The 26,021-nt window shown below is 35.3% G+C and overlaps 1 protein-coding gene across 4 annotated transcripts in view; it reads left to right on the top strand.

The window, feature by feature from the left end:
* SEC22A (SEC22 homolog A, vesicle trafficking protein) overlaps positions 1-26,021 on the top strand; it is an 81,109-nt gene that overhangs the window by 17,498 nt on the left and 37,590 nt on the right. For all 4 annotated transcript variants that reach the window (XM_067738689.1, XM_067738687.1, XM_067738688.1 and 1 more), the window contains 2 exons: positions 3,462-3,625; positions 4,788-4,982. In XM_067738689.1, coding sequence (XP_067594790.1) covers positions 3,462-3,625; positions 4,788-4,982 — 359 coding nt within the window. The remainder of the gene's footprint in view (positions 1-3,461; positions 3,626-4,787; positions 4,983-26,021) is intronic.

Here is a 26,021-nt window from a genome sequence, read left to right as displayed (position 1 = left end):
TAAAGTAAGAATGAAATTAGATAAAATATGTAATATATTTAGCAAAGGGCCTAGTTCACACTAAGTGGTCAGTAAACCATAGCTGCTACTGCTACTATTATTACTACTACTTTTCTTCCTCCTCATCAAGGCAGAAGGATAACAGCCAGATTGTCTATAACAAGTGAGCTAAATGAACCTGATGGACGGGCTAAAGGCTGCACAAACTGGCATGCCTCTAGTGACGTTAGACTATTTCATGTGAGTAGTCCTCAGTGCGATGGTAGGAGTCTTTCAGTTTGTACCAGTGATATGAAAAAGCAGAACTTTTGATAAAAAGGTAAATCAACAGAGCTGTATGTACTTTTGGAAAACTGGCTTTGCATTTCAAATAAAGACAGCATTGTAAAGGTAAATTCACTATGAAAAGTCATAATATTATAGAATATAGCGTTTTCAGAGAATATCATGCATTTATAGAAAATAAAGACTTTGGAATAAAGACTCTGAAAACGTTAACATGCAATCTTAAAAACATAGGTTATTTTTTTTTTTAATTTCACAAAAAATTCTCCAGTTAGATTGAGCTCAAGCAAGAAAAACCATTTGGGATAAACTCACGTAGGTGTCTGTGGTTCACTTATTAATATGGAAGTACAGTAAAACCCTGTTATAGAACAAGAAATAGAGTCTAAAAGCTTCAGTCGTCTTATTGAAGGATAGTGAAATAACTCCTATCTAGCCACTTGGAAGTTCCAAGTGTGTAGAAGCCAATCACCAATTGTGTTTTATCCCAATTCAAGTTATTGTAAGATATATTTGAATGCTAATGACATGTCAAAGAATTTTGATAACGGCAGGGAAGATTATTTTGGAAAGGGAAAAGTACTTGGGAAAATCATACTTTGATTTTTGATTTAGTTGTCAATTTTGTAGGAAAATACAGTATGTTATGACTAAACTTTTTTGACTGTGACCCATAAGAAGAGATGCATTTTACTTTGTGACCATTACTTAACATACAAATAGGATAAACAAAAGTTTTATGAAACAATAAACATTCTGGTATTTTCTGTTATATTCTATTTCCATTTTTAAGAAAATGCTGTGTGTAATTCACTGAACTAATTTTCTGATCCGCTAGTGGGTCACAACTTGCAGTTTGAAAAACGTTGCATGAAATGACTATGTGTTAAGTGGAACTTCAGAAAGGAATTCCAGGTTATTCCAGAAGCATAAGCTCAGCACAATTTCACTAGTAGTATATCCCACACCGTTAATAATAGACGATTAATAGGTGCGAACCCCACATCATTTGGCTGCCTTGGATGGTCTTTTAAGAAAGAAAGATATATGTACATTTGCTTGCATATGCATAAACTCTCACCAGAAGGATACATACGAAATTAATAACATGAGTTGCTAGAGGGACAGAGAACTGGCTATCTGAGAAGAGGTGGGAATAAGACTTCAAGTATAGTATTTCCTTTCATTTTTCATTCTTTTAAAATTTGAGTTGTGAATATATTTATTTTAAAAGTTAAATTAAAAATAATAAATAAATTCTGCTACTACAGTATTAGAGAAAAGAGGGGAGAGGGGGACTCCAACATGGATCAGGGTTTGGCAGTAAAAATTGCTTTGATAGATTAGCAGTGTCTGGCATGGGAGTGGGAGTTACAGCCTGTATGCTCTGTTTGCTCCCCTTGATCTAGATCAGAGCTATGTTGATAGTACCATGAAAGAATGTTTAAGTGACTCATTAAAAAGGGTTAATTTTTGTCCCATACTCTGCTTGTTACAGGGGAGTGTATACTTTAGAAAGTTTTTTTTTCAATAGAAGATGGTTAATTTAAATATTTTTGTTTTTAATTTTTAACTTGTTATTTAGAAATACTTTCAAACTTTCAGAAAAGTAGTACGAATAAGAAAATTACAAATAATACTTGTTCCCAGACTCACCTCTTGTTAACATTTTACCCCATTTGCTTTATTGTTTTATCTGTCTACCTATCTATCTGTCTGATTTATTTTTGTCTGAACCATTTGAGAGAAACTTACAAATACCATGCCCCTTTATTCCTAACTACTTCAAAGTGTATTTTCTAAGATTAGGGATATTCTCTTACTTAACTATAGTACAGTTATCAGGTCTATTAAATTTAATATTGATACCATACTTTCACCTAAACTACTGTACTGCCTGTTTTCCGTTTTTGTCAGTTGACCCAGGAATATCCTTTACAGCATTTTTCCCCCTCTCTGGCACAGGATCCAGACTAGGGTTAGGTATTACATTTAGTTGTGTCTCTTTAGCCTCCTGTGATCAGAAACATTTCCAAAGCCTTTATTTCTTTGTTTACAACATTGAGGTTTTTAAAGAATACAGCACCCCCATCCCTCTTTAAAGAAAATAGAATGTTGATTATTCTGATGTTCCTTCATGATTAGATTCAGGTTATGCATTCTTAGCCAGAATACTACATAGCTGACATGTCTTACTGAGGCACAGGAAGCCCATCTTCCCCTCATTAGTGATTTTAGAGTACTTGGTCAAGGTATTGTCTAGTTTCTACTGTATAATAAATAGAGTAGAATTCCCTTGCAGCCAATAAACAATCCATGGGAAGACATTTTAAAGCCATGCAAAATTTCCTGTTCCTCACCAAAATATCCACCTAGATTTAGCATCCATTGATTATACTTGCTTGATCCAGTTTTTGCTCTGTGGGTTGCAAAATGCTGCTTTTTCCAGTTCTAACACTATCTCCACATTTACCAGGTGTCACTCAGCATTCTGCTGTGAACTAGTCTTCCTTTCTTCCCTTTTGTTTGTTGTTATGAACTCATAAATTCTCTTCTTTCCCCCTAATGATTCATAATTCATTATTATGTGAGTAGAGGATTTGATGCTGGGGTCAGTGGATGACTTTAGGAGGTCAATAATCACCTGACCTTGAAATTGTGTGCCAGGTTCTGGGTTGTTTCTGGGGAGAGTGTCCATAACTTTCATCAGAACCTCTAAAAAGTTCTTGATTCAAACAGTGTTAAGTTCCACTAAGTTGAAGGGTTGAAATGTTAAGCTGTTACCCTTATCTGTTTGAATAGTCTTTCCTGATTTCTACCCCAAGTGATAAGTAACTGAAGTGTTAGAATCATAATATGTGTCCCTCTCTAGATACATTTCACTTTTTTTAAAATTAATTTTTATTGGAATATAGTTGATTTACAATGTTGTGTTAGTTTCTGCTATACAGCAAAGTGAATACATTCCACTTTGTTGTCTACTGTTTTTAAATTACAACTGAAACTAGTATCATATTTTGGTTCCTTTAAGTTTTTTTTGCTGAAATATGTAATAAATGTTAATATTGTCATTGCCTCTGTAGCAGCAGTTTATGGTGTATAGAGCCAGTCTTCTGAAGTAACGAATTACCTTGATTTAATTTGAAATTTTAAATCCAATGTTTTTTACACTGTAGTTTTATTAGCTCTATGGGAGTGAGCTACATGATGTTGTGCACTGAAAATTACCCAAATGTTCTGGCCTTCTCTTTCCTGGATGAGCTTCAGAAGGAGTTCATTACTACTTATAACATGATGAAGACAAATACTGCTGTCAGACCATACTGTTTCATTGAATTTGGTAAGGGCCTGATTTTTTTTTTCTTTTTCATTATCCTGTCTCCATTCAGTCGTAAATGATTTTTCATCTAATACTGAGGGGCAGAGGGAAAACTCAGAAAATTCTGCTAGCTTGCTTTTGACAGAATAATTTGACAAATGGTCTATAAATTATGGCAACCTCTTCATTTAGGTGCCTCTTAAAAAAATTCTGTTTAAGCTGTTTAGAGGATCCTGATTATTGGTTCAAAGAATTAATTCCAGAGGTTAATTTTTCAGTGAGAAATTTATAAGCTAGAGGTTCAGAGTTTTGTCTTTATGTGATAGTATTTTTAGGCTGCTTAATGTAGAACAGAGGTTGGCAAACATTTGTTGGAAAGGACCAGATAGTACAATTTTAGGCTTTAAGGATCATTTGGTCACTGTCACAGCTACTCAGCCCTTGCTATTATAGCTTGAAAACAGCCATAGGCAATACATAAATGAATGAGTATAGCTATATTCTAATAACATTTTATTCACACACAAAAAAATCAGCAGGCTAGATTTGGCCTATGGACATTAGTTTGCTTGACTCCTGATGTAGAAGAGGGAAAAAAAGGTAAATTCAAGGTGTAAATAGTGAAAATAAAATTGGAAGAAATTTAGGAAATGTCTTTTATTGTTTTCATTAAATTTTTTCTTTAAAACATCTGTTCTAATGGTGTAAGCAATAAATAAGAAAACAGATTTATATGAACATGCAATTTACAGTGTATGTTCTAATGTAATTACAGCTGGTAAATACTGACAGACTTAATATTTTATGAGGTCTGAATCCCTATAAAAATGAAGACTTTGGTTTAAGTTTAAAGGGAGCTGTTTTTGGTTTTCTTGTAGAAGCTCAAAGTAGTTCCTTGAAGTGGATATAATAGTAGAAATATTCTCACAGTCATGTAGTATTAAATCCTTAGTATATTTATAATTATTAATTTCTAGAGTATAATTTCTAGTGAGAAAAACTGATGATGCCATGATATATTAACCATAAACACAAATAATATTAGGACATTCATGACAGATTGAACAGTTTGGGATAGCAAATTAAACCATTTATCGCAAAATTTACTGTCCATAAACATCACACTTTCAAATGATTTAATTAACAAATGACTGCAAGGAAATTTATTTTTTATTTTACATAGATAACTTCATTCAGAGGACCAAGCAGCGATATAATAATCCCAGGTCTCTTTCAACAAAGATAAATCTGTCTGACATGCAGATGGAAATCAAGCTGAGGCCCCCTTATCAAATTTCCATGGGTGAACTGGGGTCAGCCAATGGAGTCACATCTGCATTTTCTGTTGACTATAAAGGTGCTGGTAAGATTTCTTCTGGTGAGTTCTGGATCTCAATTACTTCATTTAAAAAATATTTTCTAAGAACCGAGGAACTCTTAAAAATGAATTAATTTAGTCTAAAACTTTAAAGTAAGTACATGAGAGAATGTAGAAGTTCAAAGTAATCATTTCTCCCAGTGTTTTATATAGTCATCTCTCAGATATGTGACTAATCAGCAATCTCAGTTGCTTTTCAACAGCAATCTCAAAGGAACTCTTTGCTAGGGAGACATTCAAGAAGATTTCTTGGTACACATTCTTCTAGAAAAGAGTAATTTGTTTGTAATATATACCTATAGGCATGTAAAGTGCTTTGCATTATGTAAAAATGACTACATTCAAGGTTAGGCTTCTTGACTGTCACAGCACATGTGATCATCTACTCAGACATCCCCTCCCAAACAAGGAATACAGTTCTCAACAGTTGGGACATGTTGAAAACTTCTGCTTAAAAGTGGAAACCCTTGTTATTTTATAAGGTAGCATATGCCATTGTTGAATTGCTTATTTTAAAAATTCTTTCATCTATTTTGAGCTAAAATCTGTTCCCTATAATGCTAACACTTGTCTAAGTTCTGTCACTTATCCTTCCCTGACTTCAGCTGTACCAGAACTTTGATGTCAGCAACTCTGTGTCCTTTCTATCCTTTTAGTCTGATTGACTTCATATAAAATATCCCCAGTTTCCTTAGCCTTTGGTAATTTGAAACCCTCCTCATCCTGGAAGATTCCTCTTTATATGCTTTTGTTTGTTGGTATTCTTTAAAAGTGACATTTAAGGCTGAACAGAACACTTCATATTTGGTTTGATTAATACAAATTATGGGAGAAAAGGGGAAGCAGATTTCACTAAAATGATCCAGCTAGTCAGGAAACAAGTAAACAAGCAAATAGCAGTAACAAACCCTGGGGGAGAGGAGGTGGATCAGTACTTAGAGTTGTTAAAATATGTTATCTAAAATGTCCAGTTTTCAATTTAAAAAAAATTACAAGACACGCAGAAGAAAAGGAAAGTATAATTCATACACTGGGGACGGGGTATGGTGGGGAAGGCAGGCAATAGAAACTGCCTGAGAGAGTGATCTGATGTCAGATTTAACAGACAAAGAGTTCAAAGTAGCCATTATAATTTTCTTCAAAGAAGTAAAGAAAACCATGATTAAAGAAGTAAGGAAGGTATGATGGTGATGTCACATTAAATAGGCAGTATTAATAAAAGATAGAAATTATAAAGGAAAAGAACCAGATTCTGGAATTGAAATTGAAATTCTGGAATTGAAAAATACAACTGAAATAAAAAATTAACTAGTTGGGCTCAACAGTAGATTTGAACCAGCACAAGAAAGAGTTAGTAAACTTGAAGATAGATTGAGAGAGATTATCCAAGTCAAAGAGCAGAGAGAAAGATGAAGAAAAATGAATAGAACTTCAGAAAAATATGGGGCACTATTAAACACACTAACATATGCATGATGGGAGAACCAGAAGGAAAGAAGAAGAGAGGGGAACAGAAAAAGTATTTGAAGAAATAATGGCTGAAAAGTTTCCATTTACTCAAAAAATGTTAATCTATTCCAGGAAGCTCAAAGAATTCCAAATAGGATACATGCAAGAGATCCACAAATAAATGAATCATACTAAAAATCCTGAAAGACAAAGACAAGGAGAAAATCTTTAAAGCAGCAAGAGAAAAACAGCTTGTCATTTACAAGGTTTACCACAACAAAATTAACAACTGGCTTCTCAACAGAAACAATGGAGACAAGAAGACGGTGGGATAACATGTTCAAAATACTCAAAGGAAGAAAAAAAACCTCAACCAAGAATCTTGTATTCAGCAAAGCTATCTTTCAAAAATGAAGGTAAAAATAAAGATATTTGCAGATAAGCAGAAGATGAGAGAATTTGTTGCTGGCAGACTCACCTTAAAAAAATACTGACAGTAGTTCTTCATATTTGAAAGCCAGACCTAGACAATAATTTGAATCCATACCAAAAAAAAAAAAAAGAGCAATGGTAAAGGTAATTATAAAAGACAGGAAGAATGCATTTTCTTCCTTCTGCTAAGTGATTTAAAAAGCAATCATATAAAACAGTGTATATATATCATCTCAATAGATTCAGAAAAAGCTTTGGACAAAGTTCAACACTCACTTATGATAAAAACTCTCCAGAAAGTGGGCTTAGAGGGAACCTTCCTCAACATAATAAAGGCCACATTCAACAGACCTACAGCTAACATCATACTCCGTGGTGAAAAGCTGAAAGCATTTCCTCTAAGATCAGGAACAAGACAAGGATATCCACCCACCACTTTTATTCAACATAGTTTTGGAAGCCCTGGCCATGGCTATCAGAGAAGAAGAAGATAAAAGGAATCAAAATCAGAAAAGAAGAAGTAAAACTGTCACTGTTTGCAGATGACATGATACTATACATAGAAAATACTAATAATGCTAATAGAAAACTGCTAGAGCTCATCAATGAATTTGGTAAAGTTGCAGGATACAAAATTAATAAACAGAAATCTCTTGCATTCCTATACACTAACAATGAAAGATCAAAAGAGATTAAGGAAACAGTCCCATTTACCATCACATTGAAAAGAATAAAATACCTAGGAATACCTAAGGAGGCAAATACCTAAGGAGGCAAAAGACTTGTACTCAGAAAGCTATAAGATACTGATGAAAGAAATCAAAGATGACACAAACAGATGGAGAGATATACCATGTTCTTGGATTGGAAGAATCGATATTGTGAACATGACTGTACTACCCACAGCAATCTACAGATTCAATGCAATTTCTATCAAATTACCAATTGCATTTTTCACAGAATTAGAACAAAAAATTTTACAATTTGTATGGAAGCACAAAAGACCCTGAATAGCTCAAGCAATCGTGAGAAAGAAGAACAGAGCTGGAGGAATCAGGCTCCCTGACTTCAGGCTATACTACAAAGCTATAGTAATCAAAACAGTATGGTACTGGCACAAAAACAGAAATATAGATCAATGGAACAGGATAGAAAGTTCAGAGATAAACCTATGCATCTATGGCCACCAAATCTATGACATAGGAGGCAAGAATATACAATGGAGAAAAGACAGCCTCTTCAGTAATTGGTGCTGGGAAAACTGGAAAACTACAATGTAAAAGAATGAAATTAGAACACTCCCTAACACCATACACAAAAATAAACTCAAAAGGGATTAAAGACCTAAATGTAAGGCCAGATACTATAAAAATCTCTTAGAGGAAAATATAAGCAGAACGCTCTCTGACATAAGTCACAGCAAGATCTTTTTCGATCTACCACCTAGAGTAATGAAAATAAAAACAAAAATAAACAAATGAGACCTAATTAAAGCTTTTGCACAGCAAAGGAAACCATAAACAAGACGAAAAGACAACCCTCAGAATGGGAGAAAATATTTGCAAACAAAGCAAGTGACAAGGGATTAATCTCCAAAATATACAAACAGCTCATGCACCTCATTATAAAAGAAACCAACCCAACCAATCAAAAAATGGGCAGAATATCTAAATAGACATTTCTCCAAAGAAGACATACAGATGGTCAACAAACAAAAAGATGCTCAACATCACTAATTATTAGAGAAATGCAAATCAAAACTACAATGAGGTATCGTCTCGCACCAGTCAGAATGGCCATCATCAAAAATTCTACGAACAATAAATGCTGGAAAGGGTGTGGAGAAAAGGGAACCCTCCTACACTGTTGGTGGGACTGTAAATTGGTACAGCCACCATGGAGAACAGTATGGAGGTTCCTTAAAAAACTAAAAATAGGGCTATCATATGACCCAGCAATCCCACTCGTGGGCATATATCCAGAGAAAACCATAATTTGAAAGGATGCATGCACCCCGATGTTCATTGCAGTGCTGTTTACAATAGCCAGGACATGGAAGCAGCCTAAATGTCCATCGACAGAGGAATGGATAAAGAAGATGTGGTACATATATACAGTGGAATATTATTCAGCCACAAAAAGGAACAAAATAATGCCATTTGCAGAGACATGGATGGACCTAGAGATTGTCATACAGAGTGAAGTAAGTCTGAAAGAGAAAAACAAATATCGTATAATATCGATTATGTGTGGAATGTAGAAAAATGGTAGCAACGAACTTATTTGCAAAACAGAAATAGAGTCACAGATGTAGAGAACAAACTTACGGTTACCAAGGGGGGAAGGAGGGTGGGATGAATTGGGAGATTGGGACTGACATATATACACTACTATGTATAAAATAGATAACTAATGAGAACCTACTGTTTAGCATAGGGAACTCTACTGAATGCTCTGTGGTGACCTAAATGGGAAGGAAGTCTTAAAAAAGAGTGGATATATGTATACATATGACTGATTCACTTTTCTGTACAGCAAGAAACTAACACAATGTTGTAAAGCAACTATATTCCAATGAAAATTAAAATAGCAATGTATATAGTGTATTTTGGTGCCTATGACATATAGAAATATAATACATTTTCTAACAACAGTACAAGGGAGGTGGATGGTAGCAAAGCTGCATTGGGTTAAAGAAATGACTCCATACAGTAATTTGATTCCACAGGAACAAATGAAGAAAGCCAGAAATAATAAGAATTCATATTAACAAAACCTACAAAAATATAATTGTCCTTTTTTCTCTTAGTTTCTTTAAAAGACATAAAATTATGTAAAGTAATAATTATAACAATGTATTTTAGGGTTTATAATATTTATAAATGTAATATATATATATCACACATATATTCAGCAATGCCACAAATATGGGAGAAAGGAAATAGAGCTATATAAGAGTAATGTGTCTATAGCTCACTTGAGTTAAGTTAGTATAAATCTGAATCTGTTTCTGATAAATTAAGATGTATCGATAGATGGTAAATCCTAGAGCAGCCACTAAGCAAATAACTCAAAAAATAGTGAAAAATCATTAAAGAAAAATACTTCAGTATGAAATATTCACTTATTGCAATTATAGCAGTAAAGGAGGAATAGAGCAAAAAGGCATGAGAGATATCAAAATAAGTAAGAATGGCAGATATAAATCTACTGTCTCAAAAATCACGTCATATGTGAATGGATTTTAAAAATGTGAATGGATGAAACATTCTAGTCAAAAGTTAGAGATTTTTAAAGTGGATTAAGAAAAAACAAAGATACAGATAGATTGAAAGTAAAAGGAAGAAAAAAGTTATATAATGCAAACAGCAACCAAAAGAGAGCCTGAGTGGCTATTATGATATCAGACAAAATGGACTTTAAGACAAAAATTCCTACTAGAGACAGTGGACATTTTATAATGATAAAAGAATCAATATATTAAGGTATAACAATTATAAATATATATGCATTTATCAACAGAGCCCCAAAATACAGGAAGTAAAACCTGTCAGAAGTAAGAGCACAATGGGCAATTAAGCAGTAATAGTTGAAGACTTAAATACCTAACTTTCAGTAATGGGTATAAATGGGTAGAAGATAAACAATGAAATAGAAGACTTAACACCATAAACCAGCTAGATTTAACAGACATCAATAGAACACTCCATTCATTATTAGAAAATACATTTTTCTCAAGTACACATGGAGCATTCTCCTTATGCTAAGCCATTAAAACAAGACACTTCATAAATTTTTTTTTTTTTTTTTTTTGCGGTACACAGGCCTCTCACTGTTGTGGCCTCTCCTGCTGCAGAGCACAGGCTCCAGACGCGCAGGCTCAGCGGCCATGGCTCACGGGCCCAGCTGCTCCGCGGCACGTGGGATCCTCCCAGACCGGGGCATGAACCCGTGTCCCCTGCATTGGCAGGTGGACTCCCAACCACTGCACCACCAGGGAAGCCCCACTTCATAAACGTAACAGGATAGAAATAACACAAAGTTCTTTATCCACAATGAAAAGAAATTAGAAATTAACAGGGAAAAAAATTGGGAAGCCTCACAAATATGTGGAAATTAAACAATACACTCCTAAATAAATATACATTCCTCTAATAATAATAATACACTTCTTTTTCTTCAAAGAAGAAATCAGGGTACTTCCCCGGTGGCGCAGTGGTTAAGAATCCGCCTGCCAATGCAGGGGACATGGGTTCAATCCCTGGTCTGGGAAGATCCCACATGCCGTGGAGCAGCTAAGCCTGTGCACCACAACTACTGAGCCTGCGCTCTAGAGCCCACGAGCCACAATGGCTGAGCCCGTGTGCCACAACTACTGAAGCCCACATGCCTAGAGCCCGTGCTCCACAACGAGAAGCCACTGCAATGAGAAGCCCGCACACCGCCATGAAGAGTAGCCCCCACTCGCCGAAATTAGAGAAAGCATGTGCACAGCAACAAAGACCCAACACAGTCAAAAATAAATAAATAATTTTAAAAATGAAATAAAATATTCATCACATTAAAAAAAAAAAGAAATCAGAAGGGGAATTTAGACTTTGAGATGAGTGAAGATGAAGACACATCATACCAAAACTTATGAGATGCAGCTCAAGCTGTGCTTAGAAGAAAATTTTTAGCTATAAATATCAGTATTAAAAAAGAAGAAAGATCTCAAATGAATAACTTAACCTTCCACCTAAAGACACTGGATAAAGAAAAGCAAATTAAACCTAAAGCAATCAAAAAGAAGGGAATAGTAAAATTTGAAGCAGAAATAAATGAAAATGAAATAGGAAGCAAAAACAATAGAGAAAAATCAATGAAATCAAAAGCTGGTTCTTTGAAAAGATTAACAAAATTGACAAACCTTTAGTTAGACTGACCAAGAAAAAGAGAAATTTACTAGATACAGACATGAAAGAGGGGCCATTTCTACTGACCTTACAGAATAAAGGATTTTAAAGGAACACTATGAAAAACTGTATGCAAATGAGTTAGGCAACTTTGATGAAATGGACAAATTCTTAGAAATATGCAAACTACAGAAACTCAAGAAGAAATAGATAATCTTAATAGATCTATAACAAGAATAGAGATTAAATTAGTAATAAAAAACTATTCACAAATTCCAGACCCACGTGTTTCTACTGGTGAATTTTATCAGTTAAAGAGTTAACCAATTCTTTACAAAATGTTCCAAAAAATAGAAGAGAGAGAATACTTTTCACCTCATTTTATGAGGCCAGTATTATTCTAATACCAAAACCAGATTAACACATCACAGGAAAAGAAAACTACAGACCAATATCTTTTATGAACACAGATACCAAAATCCTCAATATAGTACTAGCAAACCAAATACAGCAGCATATAAAAACCATTATACACCACGACCAAGTGGGATTTATTCCAGTGCTGCAAGATTGGTTTAACTTCTGAAAACCAATTATTGTAATACATGATATCAATAAAGTAAAAAATAAAAACCACATGATCATTTCAATAGATGAAGAAAAAGCATTTGGCAAATTCAGCAGCCTTTAACGATAAAAACACTCAACAAACTAGGAATAGAAAGGCGCTTTCTCAACTTGATGAAAAGTATCCACGAAAACCCACAGCTAACCTCATACTTAATGATGAAAGACCAGATGCTCTCCTATAAGATCAGGAGCAAGACAAGGATGTCTGCTTTCACTACTTCTATTCAGCACTGTATTGGAGGTTCTAGACAGTGCAGTTAAGCAAGGAAAAGAAAAGTCATCTGGATTGCAAAAGGAGAAAGAAAATAGCTGTGTTCACATATGATATGGTCTTGTATATGGAAAATCCTAAAGAATCAACTAAAATACTATTAAACTAATGCATCCAGTAAGGTTGTAGGATACAAGATCAAAATATAAAAATCAGTCGTATTCTATTATCAGTGGACAATCTGAAAATGAAATTAAGAAAATCCTAGCAACTACTGGCCAAAACAAGACATTATGCTTTCTGTTGTTTGCAACTAAAAAGAAAGAAAATCTCATACACTGAAAACTACAAAACATAGGAACAAATTATAGAAGACCTAAATTAATGGAAAGTAAAGTAGTCCTGTGTTCATGGATTAGAAGACAGTATTGTTATGATAGCTAGACTCCTAAATTGATACACAGATACAATGAAACTCTGAAAAGTCCAGTGCTATTTTTTTTTTTTTTTTTTTTGCGGTACGCGGGCCTCTCACTGCTGTGGCCTCTCCCGTTGCGGAGCACAGGCTCCGGACGCGCAGGCTCAGCGGCCATGGCTCATGGGCCCAGCCGCTCCGCAGCATGTGGGATCTTCCTGGACCGGGGCATGAACCCGTGTCCCCTGCATTGGCAGGCGGACTCTCAACCACTGCGCCACCAGGGAAGCCCCAGTGCTATTTTTTTGTGCAGAAATTGACAAGTTGATCCTAAAATTCATATGGAAATGCAAGGAACCAAGAATAGTCAAAATAATCTTGAAAAAGAACAAAGTTGGAGGACTCACACTTCCAAACTTGCTACCAGGCTAGGTAATCAAGACTATGTAGTTCTGGTGTAAGGATAGACATATAGGTCAACAGAATAGAGCTGAGAATACAGAAAGAAAGACTTACATTATGGTCAATTCATTTTTAAGAAGAATGCCAAGACACTGTGAAAGAATAGTCTTTCAACAAATGATGCTGGGACAAGTGGATATCTACATGCAAAAGAATGAAGTTAGGCCCCTACTTTACAAAATGTGTTAAAACTAACTCAGAATGAATCAAAGATCTAAATTTAACAGCTAAAACTATAAGATTCTTGGGAGAAAACTTAGGTGTAAATCTTTGCGATTTTGTATTAGGCAATTTTTTTTTTTTAGATTTGACACCAAAAACACAATGAAAAAAAGTAGACAAGGTAGACCTCATCAAAATTAGAAATTTTGTTCTTCAAAAGACACTCAAGAATTTGAAAAGAGAATTCACAGACACGGAGAAAATATTTGCAAATCATATATCTTCTAAGGCACTTGTGTCCATAATATACAAGTAACACAACTCAAGTAACAATACAACAATTCAATATTAAAATGAGAAAAGAATTTGAATACACATTTCTACAAAGAAAATGTGTGACTAGCACATGAAAAGATGCTGAACATTATTGGTCATTAGTAAAATGCAAAGCAAAGTGATAAGGAGATACCACTTCACACCCGCTGGGATGACTATAATAAAAAAAGACAGACAATAACAAGTGTTGGCAAGGATGCGGAGAAATTGGAAACTTCTTACGTTGGTTATGGGGTTGTAAAGTGGTGCAGCTGCTTTGGAAAACAGTTTGGAAGTTCTCAAAAGGGTAAACATAGTGTTACCATATGACCCAGCAATTCTGCTTCTGGGTACATACCCCAGAAATTGAAAATGTATGTCTAAACAAAAATGGGTACACGAATATTCATAGCAGCTGAAAAGTAGAAATAACCCAAATGTACATCAACTGATGAATGAATAAACAAAATATGACATATTCAAGCAATGGAATATTACTAAGCAATAAAAAAGGAATGAAGTATTGATACATGGTACAACATGGGTGAAATTAAAAACATGAAAGAAGTGAAAGAAGCCAGATACGAAAGGTCACATATTTATAATTCATTTATACAAAATGTCCAGAATAGGCAAATCCATAGAGACAGAAAGTATATTAGCAGTTGATGGGAGCTGGAGGGAAATAGGCAGTGATAACTATTAATGGTTATGAGGTTTCTTTTTAAGGTAATAAAAATGTTACGGAATTAGATGATGATTGTACAAGTCTGTGAATACACTAAAAACTTCTGAATTGTACACTTTAAAAGGGTGAATTTTATTGTATTTGGATTATATTTCAGTTTTTAAAATCAGTAATAAATGAAGGGGTTATTACTTTGAAGACTTCCAGTAATGATGGAATAGGTAATTCAGACCAACAGTCCCGCTAAATACATGTAGGAAAGCTAAATGGAATGTATATATTATGTAGAATATATAGGTCTAATATAATACAGAATTAATCTAAAATATAATCTTCCTGAAGTCTTTGGAGATCCAACAAGATTACTAAGAATTACTAGGATACAGGGGAGAATGGAGGCTCAGGGAGATGAGCCCAATGTTTGGAGCTACTTTTCTTTTTGGAGCCTTTACCAGTTCTGAAGGGAACTGCTGATGGCCTCTCAAGACTTGGGAGACAGGGATTAGAGCAGAGCCCACCGAAGTGGTGAACCTCATGAGCAACCCTTCAGCTTTGGGTTACGATTTTGCATGTTTGCACTCTAGGAGTATGGGTAGACAGGAATATGAAGTAGGCTTTTATCAGGACTACAACTTAGTTTTGAATCATATTGGTCTCTAAAATTGGATTGAGCTGATTACACAGTGCTTTGTTCCAGAGATCCTGGCAGAAGCAAACAAATAAATTTCCTGTAAGAAATAGTCTCACAAGCTTCAAATTATGTCTACAACAAGATTTTGAAAATAGAATGGCAAACAATCAAAAATAACCAGGCTCCTGAAGAGACTAGACTGTGAATGCAAACTGTTAGGAACACATATGCATACGTGTGCACACACACATGGTCTCAGGAACCATGGAAGCCAGAAGACAATGATGTCTTCTAAAGGATAAAAGAAAATAACTGCAAATGTAGAATTCTGTGCCTAACAAAAATATCCTGAAAGAATGAAGTAGCAAGAATGGATATTCTTGCATTGTTCCTGATTTTGATGTTACCAGGGAAAGCTCAGTCTTAAAGAGTTAAATATAATATGATGTTAACTTAGGGTTTATACTGATGCCTTTTTACCAGGTTGAGAAAATTCCCTTATATTCCCAGTTTGATGAATTCGGTTTTTATCAGGAACCGAAGTTGAATTCTGTCAAATGCTTTGTCAGCATATTTTTTGTCTGCATTTATTGAGATGATTGTATGATTTTTCTTTTTAAAGTCTTTATGTGGTAAATTACATTGTTAGCTTTTCAAATGTTAAATAAACCTTGCAGTTCTGTGATAAACCCCAGTGGGTCATGATGTGTTATCCTGTTTATATATCGTCAGATCCAATTTGCTGAAATTTTGTTAAGATATTGTATCTGTATTCATGAGGGAATTGGTTTGTAGTTTTCCTCTTTTGTGATGTTTTTTGTCTGGTTTTGCTATCAGGAAAAAACTGGACTCATAGAATAAATTGGGAGGTATTCCCTCTACTTCAAAATTTGAGAAACGTTTCTGTAGAATTTTTATTTCTTCTTCTTTAGGTGTTTAGTAAGTGAAGCCTTTCGAGCTTTTGGTTTTCTTTGTGATGAGGTTTTTAACCACAAATCAGTTTCTTTGGTGAATGTAGGGTTATTCAAGTTATCTGTTTCTTCTTGATTGAGTTTTAGTAGTTTGTTTCTTTTAAGGATTCTGTGTATTTCACCTAAGTTATTGAATTTTTTGGCATAAAGTTTGGCATCAGTCTTACTAGAGTTTATAAATTTTATTGATTTTCTTAAAGAACCAGCTTTTGCTTTCTTTGGCATTTTATTGTTTTTGTTTTCTGTTTCATGATTTATGTTCTGATGTTTATTATTTCCTGTCTTTTGCTTCCTTAGGGTTTAATTTGCTTTTCTTTTTCTAGGTTATGAAGGTAGAAGTTGAGGTCACTAATTTCAGAACTTTCTTTTCTAATACAGGCATTTAGTAGTATGTATTTCCCTCTAAATATTGTTTTAGCTAAATTTCATACATGTAAATGCATTGTATTTTCACTTTCAGAATGCTTTTTAATTTCCCTTTTGATTTCTTTTGCTATCCATGGATTTATTAGGAATGTGTTGCACAGCTTTAAATATTTAGAGATTTTCCAGATGTCTTTCTGTTAGCTGATTTCAAATTTAGTTTCATTGTGGCCAGATACCAAATTTTGTATGATTTTAATCCTTTTACATTTATTGAGACTTGTTTTATCCCTCAGAGTATAGTCTATCTTAGTCATTTTTCTGCGTTCATTTGAAAAGAATGTGTATTCTACTGTTATTGGGTAGCTGATCACCCAATATAATATCAGTGATTAATATCATTTAGACCAGGTTGGTTGATGATGTTCAAGTCTTCTATAACTATCTGATTTTTCTGTCTACTTTGTTAATTATTGAGAAAGGGGTGTTGAAATTTCTGACTATATTTGTGAATTTATATTTTTCTCCTTTTAGGTCTGTTGTTTTTATTTTGTATATTTTAAATCTTGTTAAATATTTAGTATTGTTTTGTTCTCTTGGTGCATGCACACCTTTGTCACTTTGAAATTACTTTCTTCATACCTAGTAGTATTCTTAGCTCTGCAGTCTACTTTATTAATATAGCCATGGTATCTTCTTTTTTTAAATTAATGTTGGAATGGTATGTCTTTACCATCTTCTTTCTTTTAACATTTTTGTGCTTTATATATATATATATATATAATTTATTCTATTGAAGTATAGTTGATTTACAATGTTGTGTTAATTTCTACTGTACAGCAAAGTGATTGAGTTTTTTATACACACACACACACACACACACACATTGTTTTTCATATTCTTTTCCATTAAGGTTTATCACAGGATGTTGAATATACTTCCCTGTGCTATACAGTAGGACCTTGTTGTTCATCCATTCTATGTATAATAGTTTGCATCTACTAATCCCAAACTCCCAGTCCATCCCTCCCCGACCCTCCTTCCACCTTGGCTACCACAAGTCTGTTCTCTATGTCTGTGGGTCTGTTTCTGTTTCGTAGATATGTTCATTTGTGTCATATTTTAGAATCAACATATAAGTGATATCATATGGTATTTGTCTTTCTCTTTCTGACTTACTTCACTTAGTATGGTAATTGCTGTAAATGGCATTATTTCATTCATTTTATAACTGAGTATTCCATTATATATATTATGTACCACATCTTCTTTATCCATTCATCTGTCAGTGGATATTTAAGTTGCTTCCATGTCTTGGCTATTGTAAATAGTGCTGCAGTGAATGTTGGGGTGCATGTATCTTTTCGAATTATAGTTTTGTCCGGATATATGCCCAGGAGTGGGATTGCTGGATCATATGGCAACTCTATTTTTAGTTTTCTGAGGAACCTCCATACTGTTCTCCAATTTACATTGGTGCATACTGCACCAATTTACATTCCCACCAACAGTGTAGGAGGGTTCCCTTTACTCCATACCCTTTCCAGCATTTGTTACTTGTAGACTTTTTAATGATGGCCATCCTGACCCATGTGAGGCGGTACGTCATTGTAGTTTTGATTTGCATTTCTCTAATAATTAGCGATGTTGAGCATCTTTTCACATGCCTGTTGACCATCTGTATGTCTCTTTGGAGAAATGTCTATTTAGGTCTTCTGTCCATTTTTTGATTGGGTTGTGTGTTTTTTGTTATTCAGTTGTATGAGCTGTTTGTATATTTTGGAAATTAAGCCTTTGTTGGTCACATCATTTGCAAATATTTTCTCCCAGTCCATAGGTTGTCTATTTTTTCGTTTATGGTTTCCTTTGCTGTACAAAAGCTTGTAAGTTTGGTTAGGTCCCATTTGTTTATTTTTGCTTTTACTTCTGTTGCCTTGGGAGACTGTTGTGTCTTTATATTTAAAGAGGTTTCTTTTAGGTATCAGGTAGTTGGGTCTTTTGAAAAAAAATCCAATTTGACAATATCTGCCTTTTTATTTAGGTGTTTAGATCATTTATATTTAATGTGATTATTGATATGGTTGGGTTGAAACCCACCATCCTGGCTATTTGTTTTCTTTTTGTCCTTCCTGGTTTTGATCACTTTTCTCTTTTCCCGCCTCTTTTTTTTTTTGCGGTACGTGGGCCTCTCACCGTTGTGGCCTCTCCCGTTGCGGAGCACAGGCTCCAGACACACAGGCTCAGCGGCCATAGCTCACGGGCCCTGCCGCTCCACGCCATGTGGGATCTTCCCAGACCGGGGCACGAACCCGTGTCCCCTGCATCGGCAGGAGGACTCTCAACCACTGCGCCACCAGGGAAGCCCCTTTGTGCCTCTTTTTGTATTGGTTACTTTTGATCTGTTTTCTGTTCTTTGTTGGCTTACTTTACCTCATTTCATTTGTTTGTTTTTGTGGTTGCTTTGGGTTTTATCGTATATATCTAACATTTTGTGGTAGGGCCACTAGGTTCTGCCATGGCTAACAAGCAAGCCAAGAATTAGTTCTCAAAATGAAAACAGGTTTTGCCTAAGGGCCGTGTCATTGCTTCAGAATACCTGGAGCCTCTTTTATGATTCTTCTTTCCAGGTTTGCAACAGGCTCAAAACATCATCCCTGTTTTCCACAGATATTTTGAGCACCATTGGATCCATGGGTCATAAGCGCTGAGTGGCAGGATGTCCTGTATTGAAGCCTGGATCCTTCTGTTGCTCTGGGCCCTCCTCAACCATTGTCGTTTAGTAAATAAGTTGGAGCATCATACTGAAATCTAAAAAGGCATATGTTTCTAGAAGTATATGTTTTCTTAGTGGTATGGGTTGAAAGGTGCAACTTGATCTTTACTTTCAGTGTACTCTAGACCTTTAACTACCTGAAACTTGACTGAGGTTGTAGACTTTTCTAATTTTGTGATTTTTTTTTTTTTTTTTTTTTTTGTGGTACGCGGGCCTCTCGCTGTTGTGGCCTCTCCCGTTGCGGAGCACAGGCTCTGGATGCGCAGGCTCAGCGGCCATGGCTCATGGGCCCAGCCGCTCCGCGGCATGTGGGATCTTCCCGGACCGGGGCACGAACCCGCGTCCCCTGCATCGGCAGGAGGACTCTCAACCACTGCGCCACCAGGGAAGCCCTGGATTATTTTTTACCCTCTGGCATATACATGTCATCCCAAGGTATCTAATCTAAGGCATATACTGTCTGTTCTTCAGGTACTATCAGCATGAGGTCATCAGTAAAGTAGATTAATATAATGTCCTATGAGGTGTTAAGATGTTAGGTCCTTTGTAAGTGAAGAGTTAGCAAACTTTTTCTGTAAAAGGCCAGGTAGTAAAGGTTTTACAGGCCATATGGTCTGTCTTTCAACTACTCAACTCTGCTGGTGTAGTATGAAAACAACCATATACAGTATGGAAAAGAATAGGTGGAGCTGTGTTGCAGTAAAACTTTATTTACAGAAATTTGTGCTAGGCTGGATTTGGCCTATGGTTCGTGTCTGGCAACCCCTGCTATCGACTAATCAGTGGCACATAGTTGATATAACCTGGTGGCAATATCATAAATGTACTGATATCTCTACTAAGTAAAAGTAAAATGCTTCTGATTTTCTCTGTTTATTAGGATAGAGAAAAAAAAAAGTGTTCAAAGATTAGTACCTATGTGCCAGGGAATTAATTGATTTGTTCCACATGGAGACCACATCTGGTAAAGCATGTGCAATTGGAACCTACAGTAATCTGTTGTCATCCTCTAAGATGCACCCATTTTGGAGACAAACTAGAGAGTTAAAAGTTTTTCAGTATAATAGGAATCACCATATATGTGTCTTTTTAAACAAGCCTTGGATGGTGGCACTGATCTCTGCAGTTACCCCAGGGATTAATGTTTTTATGATATTTGGGTTGGGGGAGCTCCAAGACTTCCATTGGCCTTTCTTTCTCAAATATTTTTAATTCCATAGGCTTGGCAGTTGCTAAGAATATATGTCCATTAACATACACACTCAGGATCCAGGAGAATTACCTTAATTTGGGGTAGGGGTCCAACTTGACCTACTAGGAGGCAGACTCTACTAGAAACTCCTTGTATTACTTGACATCCGTAAGTCTCCACTCTGACCTGTAGACTGCAGTGGTATCTTGGATAACCAAATAGGAGGTACTTGAAAAATGGGGAGAATCTGGGATTTGTTATGGTTTTAAGAAAGAGAAAGAGAGAAAAGTCTAAAGAAAGAGAAGTTTTTAAAGTAATTCACAATTAGAAATTATTTTAATATTAACTTTAAATTTGTTTTTAATTCAGACCAGACCTGCATAATATTGTCTGTAGTCTTCCAGTTTAAATATACTTTCCTGTTTTACAATTTTCTTTCCTAAATAAATTTACTTTATTTTGGAATCTGGTTAATAGGTATTTGATAAACCTTATTTTGCAGACCTTTTTCTCTGTTACAATATCTTACTTTTGATTTCTTTTTCTTGTATTTCTTGACTTTTTTTCTTTCCTCTTCCTAACCTTGTGACCTGTCTCTCCGCAGTCAGGCATAAATTTTTTTTTTTTTTTGCCATATTATTATTTTCTGAAGTCTACAGATGTTCTGCTGGGGTCAATATGTTGAATAGTATGTCCTCTTTTACTTGTTTTCTTTTTAAAACATTTTATTATAGAAAAATTTAAACATATATCAAGTAAACAGAATATTATAACTAACACATCACCTAACTATAATAACTATATCAACATTTTGACATTCTTGTTTTATCTACACCTCCATTCACTCCCCACTTATCCACTTGATAATTTCTACAGTTCTTTCTCTTTTTCTTTTTTAATTAATTTTTTATACAATTTATAAAGGTTACTTTCCATTTGCAGTTATTACAAAATATTGGCTATATTCCCCATGTTGTATAATACATCATTGAGCCTGTCTTACACCCAGTAGTTTGTACCTCCCACAGTTCTTTTTTAAGGGAAATTTGCACATATTGAAATGTATAAATATTTGCTATATGGTTTCAACAAATGGATACAGTTGTATAAACCACACTGTTTCAAAATGTAGATTTTACTGTTATTCAAGTATGGCAAGGCCAACAGATTAGGAGGCAACAGCTGTTGAAAAGATAGTTCTCATGGATCCCAAGAGAAGGGAGCACAGCACCAGCAGCCACATGGGGAAGTGCCAGTGAGAGTCAGGAGGCAAAGGAGCAGGAGGGAAATGTGGGCAAGAGCCTTTAGTGTGATTTCCCCAGGAAGGAACTGGAGAGGCAGAGTAAGCAAGTTTAGGATTGGCTAGTTTGAATACTTTTATTGAGCTGTGGGACATAGGGCTCTTTGTCTGATACCTGACCCTGCTGTGATTTGGGCAGGGGAATAGTGGCCCTGAGTGTGAGAACCCCATAGAGCAGATAGTTAAGAGTGTCATCGGCTCCAGATTAGGGGTTTGCTTATGAAAGGCACTCTTGCAGGTGAGTTGTTTGCTATCTCTAGGAATTAGATAGTCCTGGGACGGGCAGTCCTCTGATGTCAGCAAGGCCCCAAGATGTCAAAGTACCAAAAATACAGAGTAAAAAACCATGATTAGTACACTCCCCTATCACAATGTAGACCATTTCCATCTCCCCAGAAGTTCCTTTGTGTCCCTTCCCAGTCAGTCTCTGCCCCACTCCAGACAACCGGTGTTCAGATTTTTTACTTTAAATTAGTTTTATTTGTTCTAGAACCTGATATAAACAAGATTATGTCATGTAATTCTTGTGTTCCGCTTCTTTTGCTCAACACGTCATATGTATGTGTTGCTTGTCTCTTTAGTTTGTTGCTCTTTATTGCTGAGTAGTAGTCACTGTGTGAACATACCGCAATTTGTTTATCCAGAGTGGATAAACATTGGACATTAGCTTGTTTCCAGTTTTTGGTTATTGTAAATAAACCTGTTATAAACATTCATCTTTTGTTGACATATGTTTTCATTTCTCTTGAGTAAGTATTAGGAGTGGAATTGCTAGGTCAAGGGTTAGGTGCATGTTTAACTTTTTATGAAACTGCCAGTTTTTTGAAATAGTTGTGCCATTTTACATTCCCACAAGCAATGTATGAGAGTTTTGATTGCCCTGCATCCTCACCAACATTTAATGTTGTTATTCTTTTAAATTTTATATCCTTTAAAATTAAAAAAAAAACACTTCCTGAAACCCTGAACTTCTTAATACCCTTTTCTCAGTTTCTTTGACACCTCTATTTTTAAGATAAATACTTGGTTAATCAGCCTTTTTTCAATCTATACAATTTTCTAGACAGTTTGTCAGTTGCCTGAAAATGCTGCTGTATTTGGCTGGTACTCCACAAGGCAAGTAGATTTCCCAATCTCTTTCTCTTACACATACACACACACACCCCTCACAATCTAACAAGTATTTATTGCTTTATTTTCTCCAAAGTATTATGCTAAATATTGTAGGGCATTTTATAAAGATAATAAGCACATTATCTGCTTTCAAGATGGGAAAAGCAAATAAAAGTCAATAAGTAAAATACAAGGTAGAATGCAATACATGCTCTAAAAGAGATAAAAAGGAAGTAACACCTCTGGACCTTGGAGCCTTGAAGGACATGCAGGTTTTGACAGGTGGTGATGATAAGAAAGGGCCTCATAGTGAAAAGAATAGTGTGTTTTTGTACCATACAATTAGTCTCATTTAGTCATAATTTAGTAATAAATTATGCTCATTTAGATAGAACTGACTTGAAATCTCTCTCTAATGTTCGAAAACCTTTTTCTCCAGATATTTTGGGCATCACTGAATAACTGCACCTTCTGAACTTTATCTTTGACTCAGAACATAGACACGTATTAGGATGAGGTTTGAGGGTTAGAATGGTACCATCTTTTCGAATCCTCATTATGACTGTTCTGGTACTCTGTTTCACCAATTATTTTTCCTTTCTCTTGATTCTTCTATTTCATCTTCACTGAATTTTGTTGTTACACCTATAAATGTATTAAAATCTCCCTCCTCCACCCCATTACAGGGGGAAAATAACTCTTTTTCAATCCTATTGTATCTGTCAAGCTATCATCCTGTTTTCCTCTCCTGTAACTGCAGAAGTGTTCACTTACTGCTTCTATCTCTTACCTTCACCAGTTATTTAACCTTTTGCTGTCTGAATTTTGCCTTCAGCCTCTCTTCTGAAACTATTTTATGAAGGGTCGAAACCATCTCTTAGTCAATAAATCTAATCTTTTTTTTTTTTTCTTTTTCAGTTCAGATTGTCTTTGGCCTGTCTGCAGGCTTTGTAAGTCATGTCTTTCTTCTTGATGGTCTCCCCTTCCTAGGCTTCTGTGGCTCTTTCCTTTTCTGGTTGTTCTACATCTGTCTTCCCTGCCTCCTCTTCCTCCCTTTAAAGGTAGTGTTTACCAAGGATTTGCCCTTGGCCCACTTCTTTCATTGGTAATCTCATCCGAACCCGTCCCATCATATGCAGACCTCATCTGTTTCTCCAGCTCACTGCTTTTACATTCTTCAGTTGCTTATTAAACATGCCTCACCATCACTTCAAGTTTGATATGTTTAAAATATCTCCATACTCGATCAAACCTGAGTTTCTTCCACTGGGTCTGTTAATAGCACCCTTATCTTTCCAATCACCCACACTTCAAACCTTGGCATTTTCCTTGATTTTTTCTCTTTTGTTTCCCACATCTAGTTAGTTGCCAAGCCTAATAGCTTTAGCCTCTGTGATCTCTCTCCCCTCTTTCTTCTTCTCGACTTCTACTGTCACTATCCTAATTTAGGTCCTCATTTCAGTAAGTCTTTTGCAATGACTCCCTCATGAACTTCCTGATACAGAATTGTAGAAAGAGCGTGGGCTTTTCAGACCCAAGTGCTAACTGTGAAGATGGCACTCACTAGCTGACTGGCTTAGAGCAAATTGTTTAACCTCAGTTTATAGATGAGAAGATTCAGACACAGAGAAGTTAGTCATTCTTAACCTCGTGAAGTACTCTGTTTTGAAGGATAAATGGGACAGTGTATACCTAGTGAGAAGGCACTAAAAAAATATTATTTATCTCTCCCTACTTTTAATCTCTTTACAACCCATTAACAGATTAATATTCTTTAAGCACAGCTTTAATCGTCAATCTCTTGCTCTTCCGTGTTTCCCCATTGTCTAATTTGCCCATAATTTTTAGCCTAGTGTTTCAGACTGTTAATTTGCTTCAGCCTCCCTTTCTGACCTTATTTCTTCCTACTCTTATAAACATCTTTTTGAGCAAAACAAAACCAGTAGCAATGCCCCATAGCAAAGTGGTTAAGAGCATGAGTTCTAGAGTCAGGCTACCTAGATTTAAATCCCAGTTCCTTTACCCAATTTGGGCAAATTTCTCAATCTCCCTAAACCTTAGTCTCCTGTCTGAAAAAACTAGGATAACTATACTGCCTACTGCCTTGGGTTCTTGGAAGGATAAAATGAGATTATGTATATAAAGCAGTTGGTGCCTGGCACATTGAAAGCAGCCACTTTTAGAAGGATTAGTAGAAGGAGTAGCAGTAATAGTTTTTGTTGATGCTGTTATTATTTGCTTCTCCCATTTCCATCTCCAGGCTCTTCATATTCTTTTCTCTGCATGGAATGCAGTTCTTCCCATTTGTACCTGTCTAAATTTTAACCATCTTTAAAGATCTCCCTTGGTTCTTGTGTCACCACCTTTCCCCTAGTTATCTTTCCTTTTCAGAATTCTTTAACTCTTTTAGTTTAGAATACTTATTACTTTCATGTGCTTATCAGTCCATTTCCCTTTAAAAGACTAGAAGTGCCTTCAGGGCAGATTGTGTAATTCATTTCTTTTATCCTCTAAAACACACCATCTTACACAGAATCATGACAAAAAGTATTTGCTTAATAAATATATTAATTCACTATGACCAATAGCCCTTTTGTTCCAAAGGATTTACTCTTATTTCTTTAGGAATTTTTGTAAACTGTCTATTAATTGTTGGTACAAAACTTTAATTTTGTCATGAAAATGAAATTATTGGGCTCAAAGAGACTAATTAAAGAAAAAGCATTGTAGCAGAAGACAATAATAGCAAAACAAAACAAAAACTGACCAGGTGACACTGTTTTGAATTCAACAAAATTATTTTTTTCTACATCGCCTCTTATTTCTTCATTTCTTACTGTTCCAAATCTGCTCTGTACCTAATAGTACCTATCATGGTGCCAGATTGAGATGTGAAGTAAGCATTTGTGGATAACAACTGATATAAAATCTCTTTTATGAAATAAAGAATATCATATAACATAATACATTAAAATGTGATTAAATATCTCGTTCAATTTGTTAAAATGAGAAAGTCACCCTCACATTCTGTGCAGAT

The sequence above is a fragment of the Pseudorca crassidens genome, chromosome 5 (assembly GCF_039906515.1).
Source record: "Pseudorca crassidens isolate mPseCra1 chromosome 5, mPseCra1.hap1, whole genome shotgun sequence".
Classification (NCBI taxonomy): Eukaryota; Metazoa; Chordata; class Mammalia; order Artiodactyla; family Delphinidae; genus Pseudorca; species Pseudorca crassidens.
This window is presented reverse-complemented; position numbering and strand designations above follow the sequence as displayed.